Here is a 25,000-nt window from a genome sequence, read left to right on the forward strand (position 1 = left end):
AAGAAGAAGAAGAAGAAGAAGAAGAAGAAGAAGAAGAAGAAGAAGAAGAAGAAGAAGAAGAAGAAGAAGAAGAAGAAGAAGAAGAAGAAGAAGAAGAAGAAGAAGAAGAAGAAGAAGAAGAAGAAGAAGAAGAAGAAGAAGAAGAAGAAGAAGAAGAAGAAGAAGAAGAAGAAGAAGAAGAAGAAGAAGAAGAAGAAGAAGAAGAAGAAGAAGAAGAAGAAGAAGAAGAAGAAGAAGAAGAAGAAGAAGAAGAAGAAGAAGAAGAAGAAGAAGAAGAAGAAGAAGAAGAAGAAGAAGAAGAAGAAGAAGAAGAAGAAGAAGAAGAAGAAGAAGAAGAAGAAGAAGAAGAAGAAGAAGAAGAAGAAGAAGAAGAAGAAGAAGAAGAAGAAGAAGAAGAGAGAGAGAGAGAGAGAGAGAGAGAGAGAGAGAGAGAGAGAGAGAGAGAGAGAGAGAGAGAGAGAATAATGACACGAAAAACACCATCACCACCACCACCACCACCACCAACAACAACAACAAACCAACCAAACCTCACAAAACGTTACCAGATCAAAGCCGATCCTCTCGTAGTAATATTTTTTGTACTCGTCCAGCCACACCTCGGCGAGACGGATGGAGTTCCTCTTCAAAACATTCACTCCCGATCGCCACTTGTAGGGGGAGCGTTTCCTGAAGATGTGGCCCACGTGGGAGCAAGGCACGATCTCCAGAGTGCCCCCACACATCCACGTCTGCGGGGAGAGGTGGGAGTGAGTGGCGAGAAGAAGGAGGGAGAGGGTGGAGTGAGGTAGTAAGCATGGGTAGTTATTTTTGAGAAGAAAAAGATGGGTAAAGATGAGTTAGTGAGTGTGTGAGTGAGTGAGTGAGAGGTGAGCGAGTGAGTGAGAGGTGAGTGAGTTTAATGGGTATGGGCAGAGATTTTATGGGTTTTAAGGATTCTGAGGTGAAAAATAAAGGAGACATTTATTTTTATGCTTTTGGGTGAATAACGTGTGTGTGTGTGTGTGTGTGTGTGTGTGTGTGTGTGTGTGTGTGTGTGTGTGTGTGTGTGTGTGTGTGTGTGTGTTTGGGAGAGTGAGTGAGAATGAGGAGAGATGAATGAGTTAGTGAGTGGGAGCAGTGATTTTTTTTTTTTTTTTAGGTTTATGAGGTGAGGAACGAAGGTAGGTGAATGAGTGAGTGAGTGAGTGAGTGAGAAGACAGGTGGGAGAGGCGAGTGAGAGTGAGGATGGGTAAGAGTAGGGAGAGGATTTGTTTTCTTTCATAACCATTCAATAGATTTACAAACATGCTTTTCTTTAAGGGATAAAGAAGAGAGGAAGAAAAAATGTGTGTGTGTGTGTGTGTGTGTGTGTGTGTGTGTGTGTGTGTGTGTGTGTGTGTGTGTGTGTGTGTGTGTGTGTGTGTGTGTGTGTGTGTGTTATGGAAGAGGTACTATAGCTAAAGGCAAACAAAGTAAACAAAAAAAAGGCTAAAAAAAAGGGGGGGGGGCTTAGAGAAGATCCAAGTCCCACCCCCCAAACAAAAAGCAGTCAAAAAGATAATCCAAAAATCTGACAACTCTGTGTGTGTGTGTGTGTGTGTGTGTGTGTGTGTGTGTGTGTGTGTGTGTGTGTGTGTGTGTCGCTTGTTACGGGAAGTGGTTAGTTGGCTAGGTTTAATGGTTGGCTTGGGCTTAATGGCTTGTGGGACGCGAGGCGAGGGTGGCACTACTGTTCTCCGGGGGGAAGGTGTGGGAGTATACCTGTGCACGCGGTGTGAAATTACAGGTAGGGGGTGCGACTTAGGCAGGGAGGGAGGAAGGAAGAGAGGGAGGTCGGAGAAGGGGGAGAGGGAGGGAGAAGGAATGGTGTGTGTGGGGTGGGGGGAGAGAGAGAGAGAGAGAGAGAGAGAGAGAGAGAGAGAGAGAGAGAGAGAGAGAGAGAGAGAGAGAGAGAGAGAGAGAGAGAGAGAGAGAGAGAGAGAGAGAGAGAGAGAGAGAGAAATATAAATTGTGCCTCCTCCTCCTCCTCTTGCTGCTCTTGCTACTACTACTACTACTTTTATTATAAGAGACTGACAAAAACATAAAAAAAAATGAGATAAAAATAAAAACAAAAACTAAGAATATAAAGCAAAACCTAACCCACCACACCACTTAAAATCTATCACTACTACTACTACTACTACTATTACTACTACTACTACTACTACTACTACTACCACTACTACTACTACTACTACTATGTACTTATTTATCCTCCTCCATTTATAAGTATAGGAAACCGATAAAAACAAAAGAAAACCTAAGAAAACAAGACAGAATATAACCTAACTGCATCAAACCTACCACCACCACCAACTATTACTACAACAACTACTGCCACAACTACTACCACAACTACTACAACAACCACTACCACAACTACTACCCACCTTGAAGGACAGCTCAAGGTTCTCGCCGCCCCAGATGTCAAAGCCCGAGTCGTAGGTGCCCAGGCGTTCGAAGAAGGCCTTGTCGATGGAAAAGAGGCCGCCTGCCATGGTGGGGGATCGCACAGGCTCGGCGGGGTGCTGGTGGCGCGCCCTCTCCTTGCTCGGAATGGCGTGCCAGTTGAACTACAGACGTACACACATACACACACACAGGTAACAGACACACACACACACAAAGGGAGGAATTAAAGTACATTAGTCAAATTTCTTTGGAGTTATGGATATGAATTGTGGTTATGAATAATCGGATAAAAAGTAAAGGTCTTTAAGGATGTTATGAAAAGCGTTATTATTATTATCATTATTATCTTTTTTTTAATGAATTTGAATGATGAAGAATGATCGGGTACAAAATATCGTAAGAATGAGAAGTACATGTAGGTAATGGACTGGTCAGATTTGTTTCTCTTTGTCTCTAAAGTTTAAAAATGAATGACAAATAGAAAAAAAAGGCAATTTAAGATATAATTCTGTTACTTATGTTTACTGAGAAGAAAAGATCAGCAAAACAATAAAAATTTTTCTTTACACATGTACCAAGGCTTATACTGATAGTGCTAAAACTCACTTAAATTCAGTACACTTTCATTTATATCCAAATGTTACCTGTCGCTCAAAGGTGAATAACAAACACGAAAGGAAATGAAACTGAACTCAAAGCCTTGAAAAACGATTATTGCAGGTGACAAAATGAGCACACCTGCGTATTATCAGTGTCACGTGACTTTTAGTGTGATTAGTGAGGGAGTGACAGAAGCGTGAAGAGAACAAATAGAAAATAGATTTGTTAGAAGGCAACTTTGATAGTAAACATCATTGTAGGTTTGTAATTTTTTATTTTGTGGTCAAAAGGGGAAAAATATGAAAATATAAACAAGTTGTTTTAAAAAGAGAAACAGCTTAATTTATTCATAATGCAGAATAATATTGATGATGATGATGATGATGATGATGATGATGATGATGATGATGGCGAAGGTGGTAATAATAATAATAATAATAATAATAATAATAAAATAATAATAATAATAATAATAATAATAATAATAGAGAAAAAACTACTTTAACTGAACGTCTGAAATATGAAAGAGCATATGGAAGACACATTGCAATAGCTTCAACAAAATAATAATAATAATTTAAGTTTATTAAGACAGTAGGTACAAATGATTTAATGATTTAAGGTCAAGCATCGAAACATTAACTTTATTTCTGGGAACTTTAATTAAGATGCAAAAACTGGATTAGGATGGACAGGTAGATGTGTTGAAGGGCAGATGTAATGAAGAAGAGGTGTGATGGACAGATGTGTAATGAGAAACACATGAGGTGAGTGACAGTTGGAGTGGCAACAGACATAGTAAGAAACAGGTGTGGTGAGGTGTGTAATGAAAAAATACGACAGTATAGTAAGGAAGAGGTTGACTGATTGATTGACTGACTGACAGACTGATTACATTCTGAAACCTTTCTGCCTGCACCTCGACTACTTTCAAAAGGCTCTAGTTGAAGGAACATGGGTTTTTAACGATTTTTTTCTGGTTTTAGTGACAGGTCAACAACATTTCTGCATTATCAAAGCGAGAAACACTTTTGAGAACCCGACTAATCATCTCTGTGGCCTTTGAAAATAGTCATGGTGGGAGAGCAGCGCGTTTCTAAATACGAATTGAGAAAAGTGTGGTGTGGGAAGAGGTGAGGTTAGGTTAGTTAGGATGACAAATGTATGGGTTAAAATCGATTAAGTGTGCTTTAATGTGGTGGGGGCGTGTGGTGGGTGCGTGTGGTAGGAGAGTGTGGTAGTGTGGTGGGTCTAGGTTGGGTTGTGTGGCGTCTGGTAAGCTTCAGTAAGGGTTCGTCTAGGTTCATGAAGCCAGGCAGTGAAGCGAAACAAAGAAGCATGCACAAGTTAAACCACACAAGGTGCAACACACGCGCGCACACACACACGCACGCGCACACACACGCACGCGCACACACACACACACACACACACACACACACACACACACACACAGACAGAAGCAAAATATATGCATAAAACAAACCACAAACTAAACATATCACTAAATTACTCACACATACAAGTTTATTCATCAGAAATCAATGAACAAACACTCGGTGGTAATTTATACAGAAAAAAATGGAGATCACAATGCGTAATACGTGATCAATCAACCTACAGCACAAGATAAACAAAAGAGCATCTAAATACAATACAAGGTAAAACAAAGGAGCATCTACATAAACTGGAGACAAAACAAGAAACCATCAACTTAAAACATACGACAAATAAAAGCGCATCTATTCACAAAACAAGAGAGCATCTAAATACATTTAAGATAAACAAAAGAACAGCAAGTAAGAGGTAAAACAAAAGAGCATCTTCTTAACGCACATTTAACTAACATTTCCGAATATTGCTACGAAACAAAACCGATGTGTTGAAAAAAAAAAAAAGAAAACTGAATTTGAAAATGAAAGGGAAATGCAATAATACGAAACCATAAAACGAAAACGTGTCGGAAGAACGAAACTATACGAAACTCCATAAAAAAAATGAGGGTTTTAATGAACATTTTAAAAGAATTCCGATCTCAAGCAAAGGATCAAGGAACATTCCATAAAAAAAAAAAACATGACGATGCAATTGACCGCGTGTGAAAAACGAAATGCTTATGAGATTTGAGAACTACAGAGAGAGAGAGAGAGAGAGAGAGAGAGAGAGAGAGAGAGAGAGAGAGAGAGAGAGAGAGAGAGAGAGAGAGAGAGAGAGAGAGAGAGAGAGAGAGAGAGAGAGAGAGAGAGAGAGAGAGAGAGAGAGAGAGAGAGAGAGAGAGAGAGAGAAATAAAGCAACCAAGAAATGAAACAAGTTAAGTTGGAGAGATGGAGGAAACTGACTGGAAATAGAGTGAACGTGGGGAAGGAAAGAGGAGGAAATTGAGGGGGGTTAGAGGAAACTGAGAAGGGAAATTGAAGAGGGGGGAGGAGGAAATAAAGGTTGGTCTGAGCTGAGGGGAAAAGAAGGGAGGGGAGGGAGAGGTGGGGAGATGGAGGAGGGGGATGACCAGTATGACATCTGTGAGGGAAGAGAGGAGGAGGAGGAGAGAGGGAGGGAGGGAAGGGAGGGGAGGAAAGAGGAGGAGGAAAAGGGGGGAGGGGAAGGAATGGACTAGAAGAGATAAAAGATGTAGGAAAGGAAGAAACGAGGGAGGGGAAGAGGAAGGAACTTGGACTGGGAGGGAGGGAGGAAAGAGGAGAGGGGAGGGGAGGGAAAGCGGACTGGAGATAAAAGATAAAAGGCAGGGAGGGAGGGAGGGAGGGAGGGAGACGGAAAGTGAGGCAGAAAAATTATATGAGAGAGAGAGAGAGAGAGAGAGAGAGAGAGAGAGAGAGAGAGAGAGAGAGAGAGAGAGAGAGAGAGAGAGAGAGAGAGAGAGAGAGAGAGAGAGAGAGAGAGAGAGAGAGAGAATTTAGACAGGGCAAAAAATATGGAAAGGAAGGAGAACAGACAAGAACGAAGAGGAGGAGGAGGAGGAGGAGGAGGAGAATAACAAGAAAAAAAAGAATATCAAGGAAAAAAAAACAAGAAAAAGACGACAAAGAGGAGAATGTAGGAAAAGAATAACAGAAGAAGAAAACAGAACAAGAACAACAACAAGCACAACAACAAGAACAAGATTAACAAATATAAAGAGGAAGAGGAATAGTAAAAGAAGAACAAGAAGAGCAAGCAAGAAAAAAAAACAGAAAAAAAAGACGAAAAAATAAAAAGGAGACAAAAGGAAAACTGGAAAAAAGACTGAAAAACCTAGAGAAGAACTTAATCAAAATACCTGGAGGTTCCAATCAAATCCTCCCACGGCCACGAAGGAGGAGTAGGTGTACTCTAACGTGTCATCGCTAATCACGTCAATGACAGGAGTGACTGCCGAGGTCCAGTTGCGTCCAATACGATCTAGTAGCGGCTCCAGCCAACCTAAGTGAAGGGCGAGGCTCCAGTAACCTAACCCTTGTTCCCAATCATTCTGCTGTCTCGTTTTCTTTTATCTGGTAACTGTTTTCATTTTCTTTTTTTTCGTTTTCTTTTAGACTTGGTGTTCCTAATTTTGGTTTATGTTTTTGATAACTGCTCCTAATCCTCGTTTTCTTTTTGCTAGTTGTTGCTAATTATGTTTTCTTTCTACTAAGTGTTACTAATTCTTGTTTTCTTCGCTAATTCTTCCTAATTCTTGTTTTCTTTGTTAACTGTTCCTGATTCTCGTCTTCTTTCTATTGACTCTTCCTAATTTTGTTTTTCTTCTTGCTTCACTAACTTCGATTTCTATTCCTTCTCGTTTTCTTTCTTCATCCACAAACTTCTGGATCTAGTTTTCACTTTCTTTTCGATAACTGTTCCTAATTTTTGTTTTCTTTCTACTGTTTCTGAATGTTTTCCTTATTACTCTACTAACCTCTATTTATACTCCCGTTTTCTTAGTGAATTAAATGTTACTAATTTTTGTTTTCTTTCTCAATCCACTAACCTCTTATTTTTCGTTTTCTTTCCTAGTCCAACCTTTTCTTTCCTTGTCTAGTTTTATGGTGTCGCTAAATTATGTTAGGTTACCAAAGTTATAATCGTACTTTTAAAAGGAAGTGACGTACTGTGACCATCCCTGCGACTTGTTCAAAATATCAAAGCAATCTGTGGTAATCTTTCCTTGACAGGGAGTGAATAATACCAGCTGACATAATCCCAAGTCAGTCACTCCCAAGCCCACGCTCCTCGTTCTCTTTTATTCACGCCTTAATCTTTCTCAGCGTGCACCAGTCGTTATTTTTTTTTTCTACCTGGCGACGTTTGGTGACTGCAGAGAGAAGGCATCCCATTTCGAAAAGTGGAAGGTATGTTTACTCTTTCCTATTATCTCACTTAATTGTTTTCTTTATATATTACTGTAATCGTGTTCAAAAAATTCATTGTGACGTTTGATATGAGGGAATGTTAACTGTTACTCGCTATTACTTCATCTTCTTTACCACCTGTATTTTAACTTCCTTTTTTTATTATCTTATTTACTGGCGGGGTTTTTATTTTTTATTTTATTTGCATGTACACGCGGCAAGATTTCAATACTGCCACAATTACTAACTTTTCAGAGAGAGAAGCACTGTCCAGTCAACAAAAGAGAAAAGAATGTCGACTTCTCTATTCCTCTATCTACTGACGATTCTTTAGTCTGTTTGTATCACAATTTCAACAAGTCACATTTACTAACTCTTCAGAAACTATTCAATTTTCAAGCGATTTTTTTTTTTTCACTGTTATTTGGCGCATCATTCCGGAATCACAAACCATTCTACGCCTTTCTTCCTTGTCCTACAGCCTCCTCTTACTTCACTGACAAAGTACCTAGAAATATATTCGCTCAATCCTCTTTTATTCCTGTTGTAGATGCTTATATATATATATATATATATATATATATATATATATATATATATATATATATATATATATATATATATATATATATATATATATATATATATATATATATATATATATATATATATATATATATATGCGATTAAAGAAATTATTTACTGACGGTTCTTCTGTTTCTCTATGTCTTTTAGATTCATAAATATTTTGTACAATGGTTTTCGGGAAACCATTAAATCTTTTCTTGTCCTTTGTCTCTTATTTACTGACGGTTTGCAAGTTTGTCTGTGTCTAAGCGCGCCTCTGTTTTGTTCAGTGCTTTTAGTGAAGTCATTAAGTCTTTTCTTGTGTTTTATCTCCAATTTACTGACGGTCCTTCTGTTTGTGTTTTTAAACGCATCACGATTTTCACTCTGACATTTCCTGGTGCACAATTTTCAGACATTAGGTTCAAACAATTTTCAAGAGAGGAGTGAATATCGAGTTTTTTTTTTTTTTTTTTTTTTCTCCTTCCTATATTTTACTTCCTGGTGATTTCCGAGTCAGTCTGTCTGTCTGTACGAGCGTCACGCCTTTCACATTGCGACATTACCCGGAGAGTTTTCGGAGAGTTGCCGTGTTAAGCTTTTCAAAAGAGTAGTAAATTAAACCTTCACTTCCACGTGGTACTGCGTCTACTCTTATTCACCAACAGTTCCTAACTCAGCTTCTCTCTCAACACGTGTCACGGTTTTCACTCCACAACCTTTCCTCCTACAGAATTTTTAAGGATCTTGTACCTGACTTTTTTTTTTTTTAGGTGAATGAACGTCAAGGCTTTGTTTTCTTAGTATCTTATTATTTCCTGACGCTTTCGTTTGTCTGTTTCTACACGTGTCATCATTTCCTTCAACAGAATTTTTAGGGAGCTTAAAATAGATTTTTAAGAGTAGTGAATGCCGGCCGCTTTTTTCTTTTCTTTTTCTTCTTCTTTTTCTAATTATATATATATATATATATATATATATATATATATATATATATATATATATATATATATATATATATATATATATATATATATATATATATATATATATATATATATATATATATATATTTCTTGATGATTTCTTTTGTTTTTGTTTGTACACGGGTCATTATTTCCACTCGGCAAACTTTCCTCGAACAGAATATTTGTTTTCACAGAGCAGAAGTACCATTAAAAAAAAAAAAAAAGCAAGAATTAAACATACTTAAAACACGAGCAACTGTCGCGACGGAGAGGAGATAAAAAAAAAAAAAAGAAAAATGAAAATTAAAAAGCATAGTATTTTTTTTCTCTCTCAGACATTAGAGGAGAATTAAATATGATCCAAAACTGAAGTACCACTTAGAGAGAGAGAGGCAGATAAAATAATACTAATATTAAACACACACACACACACACACACACACACACATAGATGCCTTTCTCATTCTGTCCATTTCCTCTCTCGTCTCTGTCCACCCATGGCCTTTCATCAAGTGTGAATAATAGAAATGATGCTTCTCCTCTCTTTTGTATTCAGTAAAGTAAGTGTGTGTGTGTGTGTGTGTGTGTGTGTGTGTGTGTGTGTGTGTGTGTGTGTGTGTGTGTGTGTGTGTGTGTGTGTGTGTGTGTGTGTGTGTGTGTGTGTGTGTGTGTGTGTGAGGTATTTCTGTCAAAGTAACGTAGATTTAACAATTTCCCAGCATTTAACTCATCTTAATCAATGTATTCTCACAACAATGACACGATACAAAAGACAAAACGCACGCACACGCGACGTATGAATAATGAAACACGTGACACAGAAACGCGGATCCAGCGAAATAAGAATTAAAAAAAATAGCAACAAAAAGACGATTAAAAAGAAAACTTGAAAAGAATTATCACGAGTTCTTACACCTTTTCTAAATGTTGCGACGCGAAATGAGTTTATTTTCTCTTTTTCTTTCGTTTTTTTTTCTTCGCTCTTTTGTTTTGTGACGCTCCAAATTTTTCACGGCATGCAAATCGCGGCTTAAGTTATGAGGTGAGACATTTACAGCTGGCTAATCATTGCATAGATGAGAGAGAGAGAGAGAGAGAGAGAGAGAGAGAGAGAGAGAGAGAGAGAGAGAGAGAGAGAGAGAGAGAGAGTTATTGGCCCATTTCCACATCACAACACTTCATTCCCCACAGGTCCCCAAACCATCCTGGCTTCCACACTATATCAGTACATCCACACTACGCGTGCGACACAGAAACAGACGGAAAAAAGACAGAAATACCCCTTCAAGAAAAAATAAATAAATAAATAAACACTGAAGAAGGAAAATATACGAGGAGGAAGAGAGGGGGAAAGAGTACTTAGTGAAAAAAGAAGAAGAGTAAGAGGAAATAGGAAGGGAAAGAAGGGAGCAAGAAGAGAGTGGTAAGGAAAAAAAAAGAAGTAGGAGGAGACTGGAAGGGAAAGAAGGGGAGTAAGAGGAGACACGAGGGAAAGAAGAGTAAAAGGAGAGTGAGAGGATAAATAGTAAGAGGAGATTGAAAAGGAAAAAAAGAGGAGTAAGAGGAGACTGGGAGAAAAAAAAGGGGAGTAGAAGTAAATAGGAGGGAAAGAAGAGGAGTAAGAGAAGATTAGGAAGGAAAAATAGGAGTAAGAGGAGATTTTGGAGGAAAAAAAATGAGTAAGAGGAAACTGGGAGGGAATGAAGAGGAGGGGGAGGAGGAGGAAGAGGAAACAGTCACGTGGGAAGGTGTACTACCCAACAAATACAAAAATACAAGAACACAACTACATAGCCCGAAATCCCAACAAGATATGAGCCGAAACCCCGAAAGGTACAAAACCAAGTCGAACAAATGAAGATTCCTGGAACAAACAAACAAACCACAAAACTACAACGCATATTTTAATCCTTTACGTAAGATTAGATTAGACAGTGATGGGTTATTTAAGAAAGACAATACTCCCGCTCTTCCACACCACACTATGTTTCCCCCCCCACACACACACACTCAAATAAAAAAAAAAAAGTTTAAGCATAATCAAGCGAGTCTTTTTGAAACGCTTAAGGGGCAAGAAAGCGCTGTGTTTTGAAATGCATCGCTTCGTGTTGGTAGCATGACCTTTTAAAAAAAACAACGTGGAGGGAAAGTTTAGCATCAAATTTCACTCGAAAGGGCATGAAAGGGAAGATCGCTGCGTCACATTTCACTCTCAAAAATATACATCGTTATTTATTTTTTTTAAGCTACAGGAGGGAAAAAATCACGTGATATGTAGTTCAGGGAGGGTGATAAACTTGATAAAGAATAATTGAACATTTAAATAACTTTTAAGCTTGATATTTGGCCAGAGAACGTGGGGAAAGCCCTGGGAAGAAAGCTTTATGTTTATGAGTCGCTCTTGAACATGATCTGACCAAATGAGTGTGCGAGAAAAGTTTGATTTTAGAAGTTCACAGTGTTGAACAATCACTGGCTGAAAGAAGAACGTTTGAAGATTATAAGTTTGAATTTACCACTTTTAGTAAACTTAAATGCGTAAAAACTCGCCAAAAGTGAGCGTCAACCAGCTTGATGATACTAGAAAATCAAATGAACGTGAAAGAAAGCTTAATTATAGGAAAGTTCTGGCGTGGACAAACTTGATTATACTAGAAAATTTTAAGTTTAGGTAGCGTTTCTAAAAAAAAAAAAAAAGCACAAAATCAAGTCAACTCGAAAAGCTTGAAAAAGTCCTGGCGGGCAGGGTGTGGACCAGCTTAATTACACTAGAAAGTTTAAATTTATGTATCATTTCTTAAACCCCGAATGCACAAAGTCACCTGAACACAGAAAACCTTAACTATACTACAAAGTTTGAGTTTAGGTATCGCTAAAACTCCCAATGCATAAAAAAAAAAAAAAATGAACGTGAGTGTGGAAAGCTTGAATAAAAGTCTGGCTAGTTAGGCGTGGACAAGCTTGATTACAATGAGAAGAGATGAAAATTTATGAATCACTCCGGTACTGCTCGGGGTGAGAAAGAGATGCGGAACAACAAGAGGAAAGCGAAACGAGCGTACAATGAGTCCCCAGCTGAACCCGCCGACTTGCACGTCCTTGGGCTTGGACAGTCTGATCTGGAAGGTGTCGTCGCTAATTACATCGATGACAGGGCACACCACGTTGGTCGGGTCTCGAGCTATGCGGTCCAACAGCGGCTCCAGCCAACCTGCAGCAGGAGGCATTCAGTCCCCACTCACTCACTCACTCACACACACACACACACACACACACACACACACACACACTTATGCTACTGCAGTCATTCCAACCTTTAGTCTTCTAACGCTTCACATAAAATGGGATAAAATGGGTTTAGTAAATGTTTTTTTTTTTTTTTTCCGGTGATGTTCCCGTGCAAAAGGTTTCCTTTTCTTGACGGTCTCATATCGAATTTTTGTTTCCGGTTTGCAATGTTCTTCTTTTCACTGACCTGGAAATGTTCAGCATGCGAGACACCACATGCCCCCACGGATACATCTGTTAACACACCTGCGAACACACACCTGCACACACCACGTGCTCCGGAAAACACAAGTCGTAATGGCGGTAGGAGGAAAAAAAAAAAAAAATCACACCAATAAAACACGTCCTGCACACGTCTTCCGTCTCCTATACATGCTTAGGTGTCATGACGTGCAGGTGGTTCCTTCATCCAAGAGTCAATCGGTGGAGTCGCTAATCACAGGCAGAAAACAGACCAGATGCGTCCCGTACCGTCGAAAACCAAGCAAATCAACCGGTCGAGTTACATATTAGTGATGGAAAACTGACCACTGAGTCCCGCACCATCAAAAACCACGGAGTCAACCGGTCGAGTGGCAAATCACAGGTGGGAAATAACCAGATGCATCCCGTACCCTTAAATACCAGTCAAAACCTCCAACTTCATCGCCGCCTTTAAACTTCTCCCTCGTGAAATATTCCAGCGTCTCATCACTGATCACGTCAATAGTTGGGCACACCACGTTGCTGCTGCTTCTGGCTACGCGGTCCAGAAGGGGCTCCAGCCACCCTAGCGGCGACGAGAGGTATTCAGGTAACAGTACACTTGCCTCCCTGACCACGACCCATCCCGCGGCACCACCGAGGGACGTGGCATCGTGGCCTAGGAGGGAACCGTATTCTCAAGCGTCCTTGTGTCCTACCATGAATTTTGGATGTAGTGAAGTTACTGAGGGTTTTCAAGGGGTACTTTCATGGTTCTGGTAATAGTTTGATAAGTTTTGCTTAATAAGAAAAAAAATAATAAGAACATGACTTTCTTTGATTTGAAACAAGTCCTGATGGGAGAACAAAGCGCTTAAGAATACGGGTCTTTAAAACACTGTGGGGGAAGCATGATTCGTACAAGCACCAAGGCTTATATGTTTTAAAGACTCAGTAGTGGTCTCAGCTCCAATCAGTCAGAACCTTTCACGTCACTGTCGCTTCTCCACACGTTAGTCATTAGAAGCGGTAACAACATTCCAGATTATTTGCTTTAGGTGTCGTTCACTCTCGCTATTCACTCGTTAGCGGTCCATGCACACACAAGAGCGCCTGAACAAGCAGTTAGGATTGGACGCTCCGGTTTACTCTTACGTCGATCTAAAGTTTACACGGTTTCGGTTTATCGGTTTACAAGTGGCGGTGTAGCAGCATTAAAGACCCATCTCCTGAAGCCCGCCACTGCGATGCTCCTGCCGCGGATTCCTCTTACCTGCAGGCTCCAGTCAAACACGCCCACCTGCGAGAGTTCCTTGCTGAAGGTGTACTCAAATGTGTCATCGTTAATTACGTCTATATCAGGTGTTACCACAGTGTTCGGGTCCCTTGCTACCCTGTCTAGCAGAGCCTCCAGCCAACCTGGCGTGAAGAAGGGACAGGTGAGGTAAAGAGAACAGATGTGTGTGTGTGTGTGTGTGTGTGTATGTGTGTGTGTGTGTGTGTGTGTGTGTGTGTGTGTGTGTGTGTGTGTGTGAACTGCAAACAACTAATAAAACAAGCGCACACACAAAACACCGTCATTGTCGCAGCGCATCATGACATCACACACTTTGTGCCAATCCATCCCATGCATCACCGCCTCTCAGTCCACTGTCGCGAAGGTTGGGGCGCAAAGGACTGGGATCTAGGAGACTGGGAACTTGGAAGTCGTGGAGATGGGGTAGGGGACGCAAGGGTACGAGAACGTGGGAGAGGCAGAAACTTGCAGGCGGGGAGAACCTGGACTGGGGAGCGAGAATTGTGAAGCTTGAGCAAAGATAATAGCGAGGTTGGGTGAGTGAGTGCTTAGGGGCAGAGCTCGGGAGGTGTCGGAGGCAGGTGGGGTAAACTAACACTCGTGGATTGGAGGGGAAGCGTCGGTGAGCGGGACTAAATTACAAACACAAAACATTCCAGCGACGAAATCAAACCCACCACCGAGACACGGGCGGCACGAAACCAATCTCTGAGCATCTGGACACACGGGCCACGACTTCTCTTACTTGCAAGTCCCAGGAGAAACCGCCCACAGGTGAGTTCTTTGCTGTGGAGTGCAGGTAGGCGAGCGTGTCATCCGCAATGGTGTCAATTACCGGACACACAACAGCGGTTGAATCTTTCCCTATACGATCCAGCAGCGGCTCCAGCCAACCTGATCACACACACACAGACACGCTGGCTTACAGACGCGTTCAGGCCACGTGGGAGAGAAAACACCCTTGTGATGGACAGAGACATGGGGTGGACGAAGGACGCGACCAAGTGAGGAGGGGAAGGAGGTAACAAGATTTGGTGTGACATTATGATACCTTTTGTTATTCTTGCGGTTGTGTGTGTGTGTGTGTGTGTGTGTGTGTGTGTGTGTGTGTGTGTGTGTGTGTGTGTGTGTGTGTGTGTGTGTGTGTGCGCGCGCGCGCTCGAGAAGCAAGTCTAGATAACTAGCTGTGGGTAATGCTGCCTACACCAGAGGGATTCGAATTCACATTACAACAAGCGCCGGCTCCAGGCATGCACCGTCGGATAAGGTCAGGGCGACGGGACACGAGGATAATAACACGGGATCATGGTCCTATTGAGAGGGCGTCGCTGCAGCACCCGAGCCAGATTACCTCAGGGGACTGGGGGAAGGTGGTGTCTACAGGAAGCAAACTGAACTGGACGCGCTGCTAAAACCCCAAGAAATCTGAGTTTTTTTAGACAAGCCAGGCACACTACACGGACTAACAGGATAACATCACAACACAAGCACAGGACACACTGCCGGTTCATCCCAGGCTATACACCCACATCCTCCACATGCCACGGGGGAAGCTGGACAGGCCAGGAGAGTCCAGGGGAAGCTGAATAACACACGGAAAAAACATGGTAAAATCCCAATCCGAGAGAGACAAAAACACGACAGTAACAAAACCAGATACTTCTTCTCCAACATCACACAAACAAGGCTGCTAATCTGGTTCAAACACGGTAACTCCCACCAGCGCCGCGCCTTACTATGAGATCCCAATTGAAGCCGCCAACATTCGTCCCCGAAGCATCAGCATACATGAATTTCAGTGTGTCGTCTGCGATGTTATCAATGACAGGACACACCACAGTGGTCGAGGCTCTTGCTATGCGGTCCAGCAGCGGCTCCAGCCAACCTGACCACAGACACACAGTACTACACTTGCATATGTGCCAGGATGGAGGAGGAAGGGACTAAGAAGTAATGGACCCGAGTGTTTGGTTAGGTTTGAAGAGGATAAGAGAGAAGGAAGGAGACTATGGCAAAATATGAGGAAAGGAGAGTAAATAACTGAAAAATGGACAATATATAAAGGGAAAAAAAGAACATAAAGGAGAGAAAAAAAAATGTGCAGAAAAGAAAAAAAGAGTACGTAATTGAAGAAAGAAAGGAAGGAGAACATATAGGAAGAAAGTAGAATATACAGAAGAGAAAAAAGCACGTAAGTGGTAAAAATTATATTCCTAAGACCTATTTTGAACTCATTCCTCATTGCAGTGAATAAAAACGTCGCATAGGAGTTTGTATGTGTGTAGGGGTTCCCTTGTGATGGCCTGAAACTCTCTGCAATCTTTTCCTTTCAATTATCTCTTGCTGTAGTAGATCAAAAGTGCCGAAAAGAGGAAATTGGACCTTGTATGTGTGCATGGGAGGAGGGAGTAACCTAGTGTGTGTGAGTGTGAGTGTGTGTGTGTGTGTGTGTGTAGTTCCAATGGTAGTAAAGAGAGGGCGTGAGTTGCAAGCCACCCTTCATGACACCAACGTTTTCATCACTCTAAGTATTCGCCAACACAAATCCTCGTCCTGCTCCTGCTCCTCCTCCTCACTAATCCAGGCCCCCACCCGCCATTACCTGCACCTCGCGGGCTTCACTGAGTCGAGACACGAACCCTGAGCCGTGAGTATGATCCGGTGCTTCATCAGGCGGCAATGCGAGGCGGGAATGCAACAGTGTGGGAGCGGACGTGTTGCTTTGCTCCTCCTGTTCGCTCTCGTTACAGAAACGCGTGCGCAGTTTAAGTTAGGATGGAGAGTTGTTATTTTTTGTTTATTTTCATATTCTTTTGTGTTGTAAGTCTCGTAATTGGATAGTGAATGACTTTTTTCTGTTGTTGTTTATCATCGTGCTTTCTTCTTGTGTTGTAAGCTCGTTCTGCGATAACAGATACGAATTACCGGTGTTTTTTTCTGGTTATTGTTTGTTCTTGTGTTATTTTGTATATGTAAAACTCGTCATGGGATGGAAAATGACTGATTTTTATGTGTGTGATTTTTGCGCATTTCGGTTGTCACAAATTCACGCTTCGTTCATAAAATATTTCCAAAACTTCGCAAAGAAATCACCCAAAGAATATTCGAGATCAATCTAAACACCACTTTAGATTAAACTAAGAAATACATGGAACCGATTTTCATTCATTGCAATATAATGAAAGGTGGTAAACCTGAAAATATAATAACAATAATAAAGTAAATAAATCACACACATATTTAAACGAATAAAACCTGTAAAAGAAATGGAACACACATCAAATAAAGCTAATAAACAAATAACAAAAAAATAAGAATAGAAAGGAACTCCGCAAACAATAAATACACAACAATTCTAGACATAATAAATAAAAGTGATACCTGGAAAGGAAAACGATAATAATAATTATAGCTATAATAATATCTAAAGCTTTTTGGGATATTAGTATATAAAGCAATATATGTACACACACACACACACACACACACACACACACACACACACACACAGTAAGTTCCAGAGCGCTGTGTAAGATGACACGTGTTAAGTTTAGATAATTACAACTGCACACACAAACATATACACGCATACATACATACACACAGATAATGCCACCGATAGATAGATAGATAGATAGAGAGAGAGAGAGAGAGAGAGAGAGAGAGAGAGAGAGAGAGAGAGAGAGAGAGAGAGAGAGAGAGAGAGAGAGAGAGAGAGAGAGAGAGAGAGAGAGAGAGAGAGACTATATATCCACATGCTGCGGTGGAAGGTTAGACGCAAGCAAGATGTGTCCTTCAGTAAGTGGACGTGTTAGGTCGCCAGAGGTCGCCAAGGGGTCACAGCGGGTCAGTCAGTGGGTTACTATACACAGCGTTAAGGTCAAACGCTACACTCGCTAAACTCATCCGTTAACGCCGAGAAAAGGAGAGTTAGAAGGAAGATGCATTGTCCAGCTTTGTACAGGGGCGATCTGTGAAGGTGTTACATGTGGGCGTCTTGTGGGCGTGAAGCTAAACCACACCTGAAGATTCCAGTCGAAGCCGCCCACATTGACGCCCGTGGAGTCCCTGTAGTGGTACTCAAAGGTGTCGTCTGAGATGACGTCAATGACCGGACACACCACGGTGAGGGGGTCCTTGGCAATGGGCGTCAGGAGAGGCTCCAGCCAACCTACAGGTATGCGGGGCACGGCCAGGTTAATTGCAGGTCAGGATGTGAAGGGAAGGGAGTGCCAAGGTGTGGGAGAGACAGGTGCCGAATTGGACAGGTACTGGAGTGACATTATTGGTTTGGACAGGTGGTCATGATTCTGACAGGTAAGACGGCGCATGGATTGAGATCAGGACAATGCCAGAAGAAAGATAGGTGAGAATGGACAGTGCCGGAGACGGATGCCAAACTAGAAAGGAGAGGTCAGGATTCAGACTGGTAATGTACTGCCGGATTATGGGCAGATGGAAGTATACAGTGCCAAGGTGAGGAGCTGAGTCGGACGCGTGTTGGTTTGGAAAGGTGAGGTCAGGATCGAGACAGACCTGACAGTGCTGGGATAAAATTCAAAGCAATTATGGGATGTGGACACTCAGATCCAGTGTCAATGAGGTTTGCGAAGTGCCAAGGCGACACGCCCTCGGCTCAATACCTCAGTGATCTTCTTGCTTGGTGCTTTTTCAGTGCCAGTTAAGTGCCTCCTGAAAGGGCCATAGTTTACGAGGCACTGAGCTCTCCTCCTCTTCCTCCTCGCTCCATTCCTCAATATTCAGCTCAGCAACACAAAAAAAGAAAACGTGGCAGGAAGTTTCAGTATTTATGACGCCAGGGAGGTGGGAAACTTGTCTTCCAAGGTGGACTTTTCTATTTCCAGCCTTTCTTGTCCGTTCCTCTGTCGCTGCACGGCTGTCATTCTTTTCTTGCTTCTTATGCACACACACACACACACACACACACACACACACACACACACACACGATGCTCCTTCATGTCACATTTCCGCGCCAAAAATAAAAAAGTATTGCTTTCTAAACACTTTTACGTCTGTCTTATGCTATTTTTCGCTCACTTCTCAGGAAATATGCAGTCCTTTGAAGCTGAGTTCCTTGTTGGTCATTCCTACGTCACTTCTTCACGTCAAAGGTAAAAACATCACTTCAACACGTTTTTTTTTTCTTTCCTACGTTGATTTTACTCTATTTCTGCCTAACTTCTCAGTAAATATGCAAGCATGTCTAAAAATTCCTTGTTTTCCCATTCCCCCACGTCACCCTTCCTACGCTGAAAATGGTAAAAAAAAACGTAACCTAAGAGAATTCTGCGCTGGTTATATGCTATTTTAAACCTTGTTTTTCCATTGCCCACCTCACTTCCTATGCTAAAAATGGTAAAGACAGCAATTCCAGACTCTTTTTGCGGTAGTTTTAAAGCTATTTGTACCTCAGTTCTCGGTAGATATGGCGTCAGTTCTAGTTCAAAATAATAATTCCCAGACATTTTTGAGCCAGTTTTTATGCTCTTTCCACCCTCAGTTCTTGGTAGACAGGTGGTAATTTCTAACTACTTCATGTCAGCCTCACTTCATTTACGTCAGGTCAACGCAGGTCAAGATAAGGTCAGTAATTTAATGGAAACAATAAAACTAACGAGTGGAAATGGTTACTGTTAGTCGTGTAAATAAAAAAATGAAAAAGACAAGAAAAAACGAGGAGTTGGAAAATAAACAAATACATAAAATAAAAATTGAAAATCGTCAACCAGTATAGGATAGGAGAACGAAAGGAGTTAAATTGAAAAAGTTAAATAGATTTGTTATTCTGAGGGACGGAGGGAGGTGCGTGCGTGCGTGCGAGCGTGCGTGCGAGTGAGCGAGCTGTTGACTGAAGGACGGACGAGTAGTTGGTTAAAGGGCAACCACTGACTGTGAATACCTGACTGACTGACTGGGAGACACGACCGGTAGAGAAGGGATAAAACTGACAGACTATTTGACTAAGAATAGCAAGTTGACTGAACCTGACTGACTGAGGGTTAAAAAATTACTGTGGCTGGCTGCCTGAGGGTAATCAAATTGACTGAGTGTGATTGATTGAAAATAGCAAATCTGAGGATAAGGATTTGGCTGAGGCTGATAATTTGAGGCTGACTGATTGAGACCAAGTGAATGATAATAATAATTTGACTGCGGCTGGACTGACTGAATGATAAATTGACTGAGACTAACTGAAGATAAGAAATGAACTAAGTATGTTTGATTGAGAATAGCAAGCTGAGTGAGGCTGATTAACTGAAAGGAGAAAACTAAGAGACATGCTGAATGAAAATAATGAACTGACGTGAAAACGGACTAAAAAGAGGAGGTTAACTAAAATGCATTGACTGGAAACAGGGGAAAGCGACTCAAGGCGAAACAAACGAAAAGGAATCGAATTAAATGAATGAAAAAAAAAAAAAATGCTAAAGGAAAAAAAAAATCTGAATAAAAAAAAAGTTAAAAAAAAACAGGAAATGGAAAAGGAATAAAAGGGAACCAGAGGGAATTAAAGTGACCCCTGTGCTGGGACGAAATGAACAAGAGGAAACAAAGAGCAACAAACAAAAACCAGACAAAAACAAGAGGGGGAATGGAAGGGAGACAAAATGAACTAGAAAAAGAGGAGATAAAAAAAAGGACAAACTAGACAAAATGAAAGCAAGTGTAGGAAAGGAAAACATATATTTTTCTTCTTTTTTTGCTCAATGCACTAGGACAGATTGACGATATGGGACAACGAAAGGTCTATTTCTATCAGCCCCCTCTCATCGTCTATTCTTGGACTCGAGGACCTGACGCAGAGGGTAGCCAAGGTCGAAGGTCAAAGAGAGTCTGGTCTAAAGTTAGTGAGTGTTGTAAATTTAGTAGAAGGTCTTGGCAAAGTGTTGTTTCTTCTTTTATAGATGAAATGTGGTGGTAGTGGTGGTGGTGGTATTTTTGTTTTTTGTGATTTGCTTGGGTGTTTTGTGGGTCTCTCTCTCTCTCTCTCTCTCTCTCTCTCTCTGTCTCTCTCTCTCTCTCTCTCTCTCTCTCTCTGCTCTCTCTCTCTCTCTCTCTCTCTCTCTCTCTCCCTCTGTCTCTCTTTCTCTCGACACCACAGTCTCTTAAACATTTTTGTAGCTTAAAAGCAAAATTAACAAAACTGATCTGTTTTTTCCTCTCTTTTTAGTAGTATGTCCTAAACGTTTTCTTTACGGTGCTCTGAACAATAAAGGGTGATTACACTGAATGGGATAATCTCTTACCTAATCTTGCCTTTATTTGTCTATGCAGGTGAGAGATACAGGTGTGTGTGTGTGTGTGTGTGTGTGTGTGTGTGTGTGTGTGTGTGTGTGTGTGTGTGTGATTAACGTTTCCTATTGTTGTTTGTAATGATCCCTCAATTACCCTTTTATCATCTATTATTCTTGTGATCCCTCAATTACCCTTTTATCATCTATTATTCTTGTAACGTATTCGTTATCTTACTGCCTTTGCCATCGTTCTAATACACGTTCTAAGTCACCATAAGTCAGCCAATCAGTCAATTAGTGAGGAAGATATGCATTTTGTCGGTTACTCAGTCAATCAGGCATTTGTGTATTCAGTCTGCCAGTCAATCAGACAGTACATCAAGTGGTTTTGTATTCATCCTGTCAGTCTATCAGTCAGTCAGTCAGTCACGTATCAGCTAAGTCAGTCAAAAAGTAAAAACGAATAAGTAAAAAATAAAATACCATCATCCTGCCCACTCCTATTTACTTTTCTGGTCCTTTCTTTTTTTTTTTTTATTCTCTCTTCCTCCAAACGTGACTTTCGCGTTGAAAATTTGCAACCGAGGTCATCGCAACGAAATGACGAGAGAAAAGAAGTGAATGCAAATAACTTACGTATGTATTTTAAACACACACACACACACACACACACACCCACACCCACACCCACACACACACACACGAACGAACGAGAGAGAGAGAGAGAGAGAGAGAGAGAGAGAGAGAGAGAGAGAGAGAGAGAGAGAGAGAGAGAGAGAGAGAGAGAGAGAGAGAGAGAGAGAGAGAGAGAACGGGGGAAAGAAAAATATATTACAGATTCTCTCTCTCTCTCTCTCTCTCTCTCTCTCTCTCTCTCTCTCTCTCTCTCTCTCTCTCTCTCTCTCTCTCTCTCTCTCTGACGCCCAAAGATCTTAGATTTACTCCGCCTCAACTTTTAATTGGAAATGGAAGAGGAGAGAGGGAGAAAAAAAGAGATAAGAGAAAATAAAGAATCTGGGGGAATTATATACAAAAAAACTAAAGAAAATGTGCATGGAAGTCTTGGAAGAGTTTGTTTACTTGGGAGGAGGGAGAGGAGAAATGGATTTAAAGAGACGAGAAACGAGAGAAAAGGAATAAGAAGAAGAAACAAAGCCACAAAACAAGACAATGAATAAAGAAAGTCAAAAAGAAAAGGCTTAATAATCTACTTCTATTCATTCTTCCTTTGTGTTCATTAACAAGAGACGAGGCGTACCGCAGGGCGTCCATAGACCACCAAGGACCCATTGCTGTTTATAATTTCCCTCAAGTTTTCAAAACACACAAAGCTTCATTCACGTGGTACTGGAAATGGGTGTAAAATGGGTGAATAGTCTCGTCTTTGTCTTGTCTGTCCCCCATTCCTATCTCCCATTTCTTCTTCCATATATTACAACCAGCCCTCATTAACCATTGAACTACGAATGACATTGATTTCAATAAGCCATAATAAATTTTGGGGATGAAAGTAAGAACAAACACTAGATAAGCTTTACTAAAATACTGCATAACATATTTTTAAGGAGGCATTTGCTTTCAACACATCACTCACAATTCAATCTTACTACCATGACAAAGACCATTACAATGGCAAGCAGAGGAGCCAAGGCGGTTAATAGGTTCAGGGAGGCAAGGTTCAAAGGTAAGAGATATGGAAAGTAATGTTTTTTTTCAGGATATTAACGTTACTTTTTGCGTTGCGATCCTCGAGTGACGCAGAGGAGGAGTGTTGGGTTAGGTTGGGAGCTGTGGGTTTAGATTTCCAGTGTTGTTCTTTGGGTTTGTTGAATCTATTTTGAATTTTGTTGATGAGGGATGGCGCAGTGCCTCGATCGTCATGAACTGGTGGTGGTGTGTTCTTGGCTGGTTTGTTTTCCTTGTTTGTTGTTCTTGTTTTTATTGTACTTGTTCTTGTACTTATTCTTGGTCTTCTTCTATTTCTTCTTCTACCTACTTCCCTCTTCCTCCTCCTCCTCCTCCTCCTCCTCCTCCTTGTTGTCATCATCTCCCTCTTTCTCTCCACTTTCTCCTCCTCCTACTGTTCCTCCTATTCCTCTTTCTCCTCTTCCTCCTACTCCGCCTTGCTGTCGTCGTCATCGTCGTCCTCCTCCTCCTCCTCCTCCTCCTCCTCCTCCTCCTCCTCCTCCTCCTTCTCCACCACCATCTTTACAGTCCCACACCCTCCTTCAATTAAACAGACAGACAGGTAGCCTCATCAGGGCCAACACGTCCGCTGCTGTCTGTTCCTCCCCTTCCATTCCTCCCTCTCTTCCTGTCCCTCCGCACCAACAGGCCGGTAATACCAGACTTAGGTACTCGCCAGTAAGGGCCAGGTAAGGGACAGGTAAAGGGACAGATATGGACAGGTGAGGGACAGGTAAAGACAGGTATGGCCCCACTAATTGCAAGTGACCGCCGCTCTCTCTCTCTCTCTCTCTCTCTCTACTCTCTCTCTCTCTCTCTCTCTCTCTCTCTCTCTCCTCTCTCTCTCTCTCTCTCTCTCTCTCTCTACTTGTTCCACCTGTGTTCATCTGTTTCACCTTCTCCACGTATTACACACACACACACACACATACACACACACACACACACACACACACACACTGCATTATATTCTCGTGAACTATGCATTATAAAAACATTCAAATTTCCTTATTTGTTTTGAAAAGAGATAATCCTGGAAGTTAGAGTACAAATTATTACACATGTACAAAAATAAGGGAAAAAAGTATGGATTAAAAGTTACCTTAAAAATAGAGGAATAAAAGTAAACGAAAATCGAAAAACGAAAAAAAAAAAAACACTAAAAATTCTACAAAAATAAACTAGAACTCCAACACAAATTAGAAATTAAAGATAAAACTAAATGTAAACTAAACTAAAAGTAAACTAAATTAAACTATAAGATGACTATAAACTAAAACTATGAATAAATCCTAAAAGTCTAGAAATAAAAGAACAAATAAATAAGTCTTAGAAATAAACTAAATAGAAAAGTTTGCCCCCTTAAGGGAATCAATACGTTCTTCTTCTCTCCCTTCTTTTTATCTTCTGCTTCCTCTTTTTTCGTTTATTATTTATGTCCCCCTCTTCTTTCGTACCCCCCTTTCTTCCACCCCTTCACTTATATCTTCATCTCCCTTCCGCTTCTTCTTTCGTTTATCATTCTCTTCTTCCCTTCTATCACATCTTCCCCTTCTTTTATATTCTTTTTTTTTTTATATCGTTAGCCTCCTTTTGTTTATTAACCTCCCCTCTTCTTTCATACCTCCTTTCTTCCCCTTCCTCTTCTTTCATTTATCATTTCTCTCTTTTTTTTCGTATAATTTTTTCACTTTTTATTTTACATCTTATTATCCTCTCCTTATTTTTATATACTACTCTTCATCTCTCCTTCCTCATCTTTTTTTTTCCACTCTATTTCTTTCATATCCCCTTTCCCGCTCCCCTTCATTCTTTCATTTTTTTTTTCTCTCGCTCTTCTTTCATATAATATTTCTCTTCTCTTTTTCTTCATCTTGCCTCTAGCCTACTTTCAATTATGTCCCTCTTTTTCTTCTTTTGTTATCATATTTCTCTTCCCTTCTTTCAGATATCTTCTTCTCCTTCCTGTTCTTCTTTCATATTTTCTTTCACTCTCTCTCTCTCTCTTTCTCTCTTTCCTTGCATCAAGTTAATTTATCATTTTTGTTTCTGCTAATTTCCGTTTTCCACGACCCTCTAAAAACTTTCATAATATCAATAATTAATTTACTTCCTTTCTTTGTACCTCTTCCACTTCCTGCTTATTTACGTAATTGCGTTATTCTCTTTCTCTTTTCTTACCTCTTTTTATTTCGTTCTTCTTTGTCTCATTCTCTTTCTCTCTCTCTCTCTCTCTCTCTCTCTCTCTCTCTCTCTCTCTCTCTCTCTCTCTCTCTCTCTCTCTCTCTCTCTCTCTCTCTCTCTCTCTCTTTCCTTTCGTTGAGTTGCAATAATTTTTCTTTTTTATATTTCCTTCAGTTTTTCATTACTTTTTATTTAAGTGTTGCTTT

At 40.8% G+C, this 25,000-nt stretch overlaps 1 protein-coding gene across 14 annotated transcripts in view; it reads right to left on the reverse strand.

Moving 5' to 3' along the window:
- LOC135090073 (putative polypeptide N-acetylgalactosaminyltransferase 9) overlaps positions 1-25,000 on the reverse strand; it is a 119,608-nt gene that overhangs the window by 18,235 nt on the left and 76,373 nt on the right. For 6 of the 14 annotated variants that reach the window (XM_063986359.1, XM_063986360.1, XM_063986358.1 and 3 more), the window contains 3 exons: positions 11,961-12,109; positions 2,416-2,598; positions 546-731 (listed from right to left, as the gene is read on the reverse strand). In XM_063986359.1, coding sequence (XP_063842429.1) covers positions 546-731; positions 2,416-2,598; positions 11,961-12,109 — 518 coding nt within the window. Of the gene's footprint in view, positions 1-545; positions 732-2,415; positions 2,599-6,312; positions 6,456-11,960; positions 12,110-15,402; positions 15,552-17,688; positions 17,838-25,000 lie in introns of all 14 variants that reach the window. The other 8 variants (XM_063986371.1, XM_063986365.1, XM_063986367.1 and 5 more) reach the window with 3 other exon arrangements.

This window comes from Scylla paramamosain, chromosome 34, assembly GCF_035594125.1.
Source record: "Scylla paramamosain isolate STU-SP2022 chromosome 34, ASM3559412v1, whole genome shotgun sequence".
NCBI lineage: Eukaryota > Metazoa > Arthropoda > Malacostraca > Decapoda > Portunidae > Scylla > Scylla paramamosain.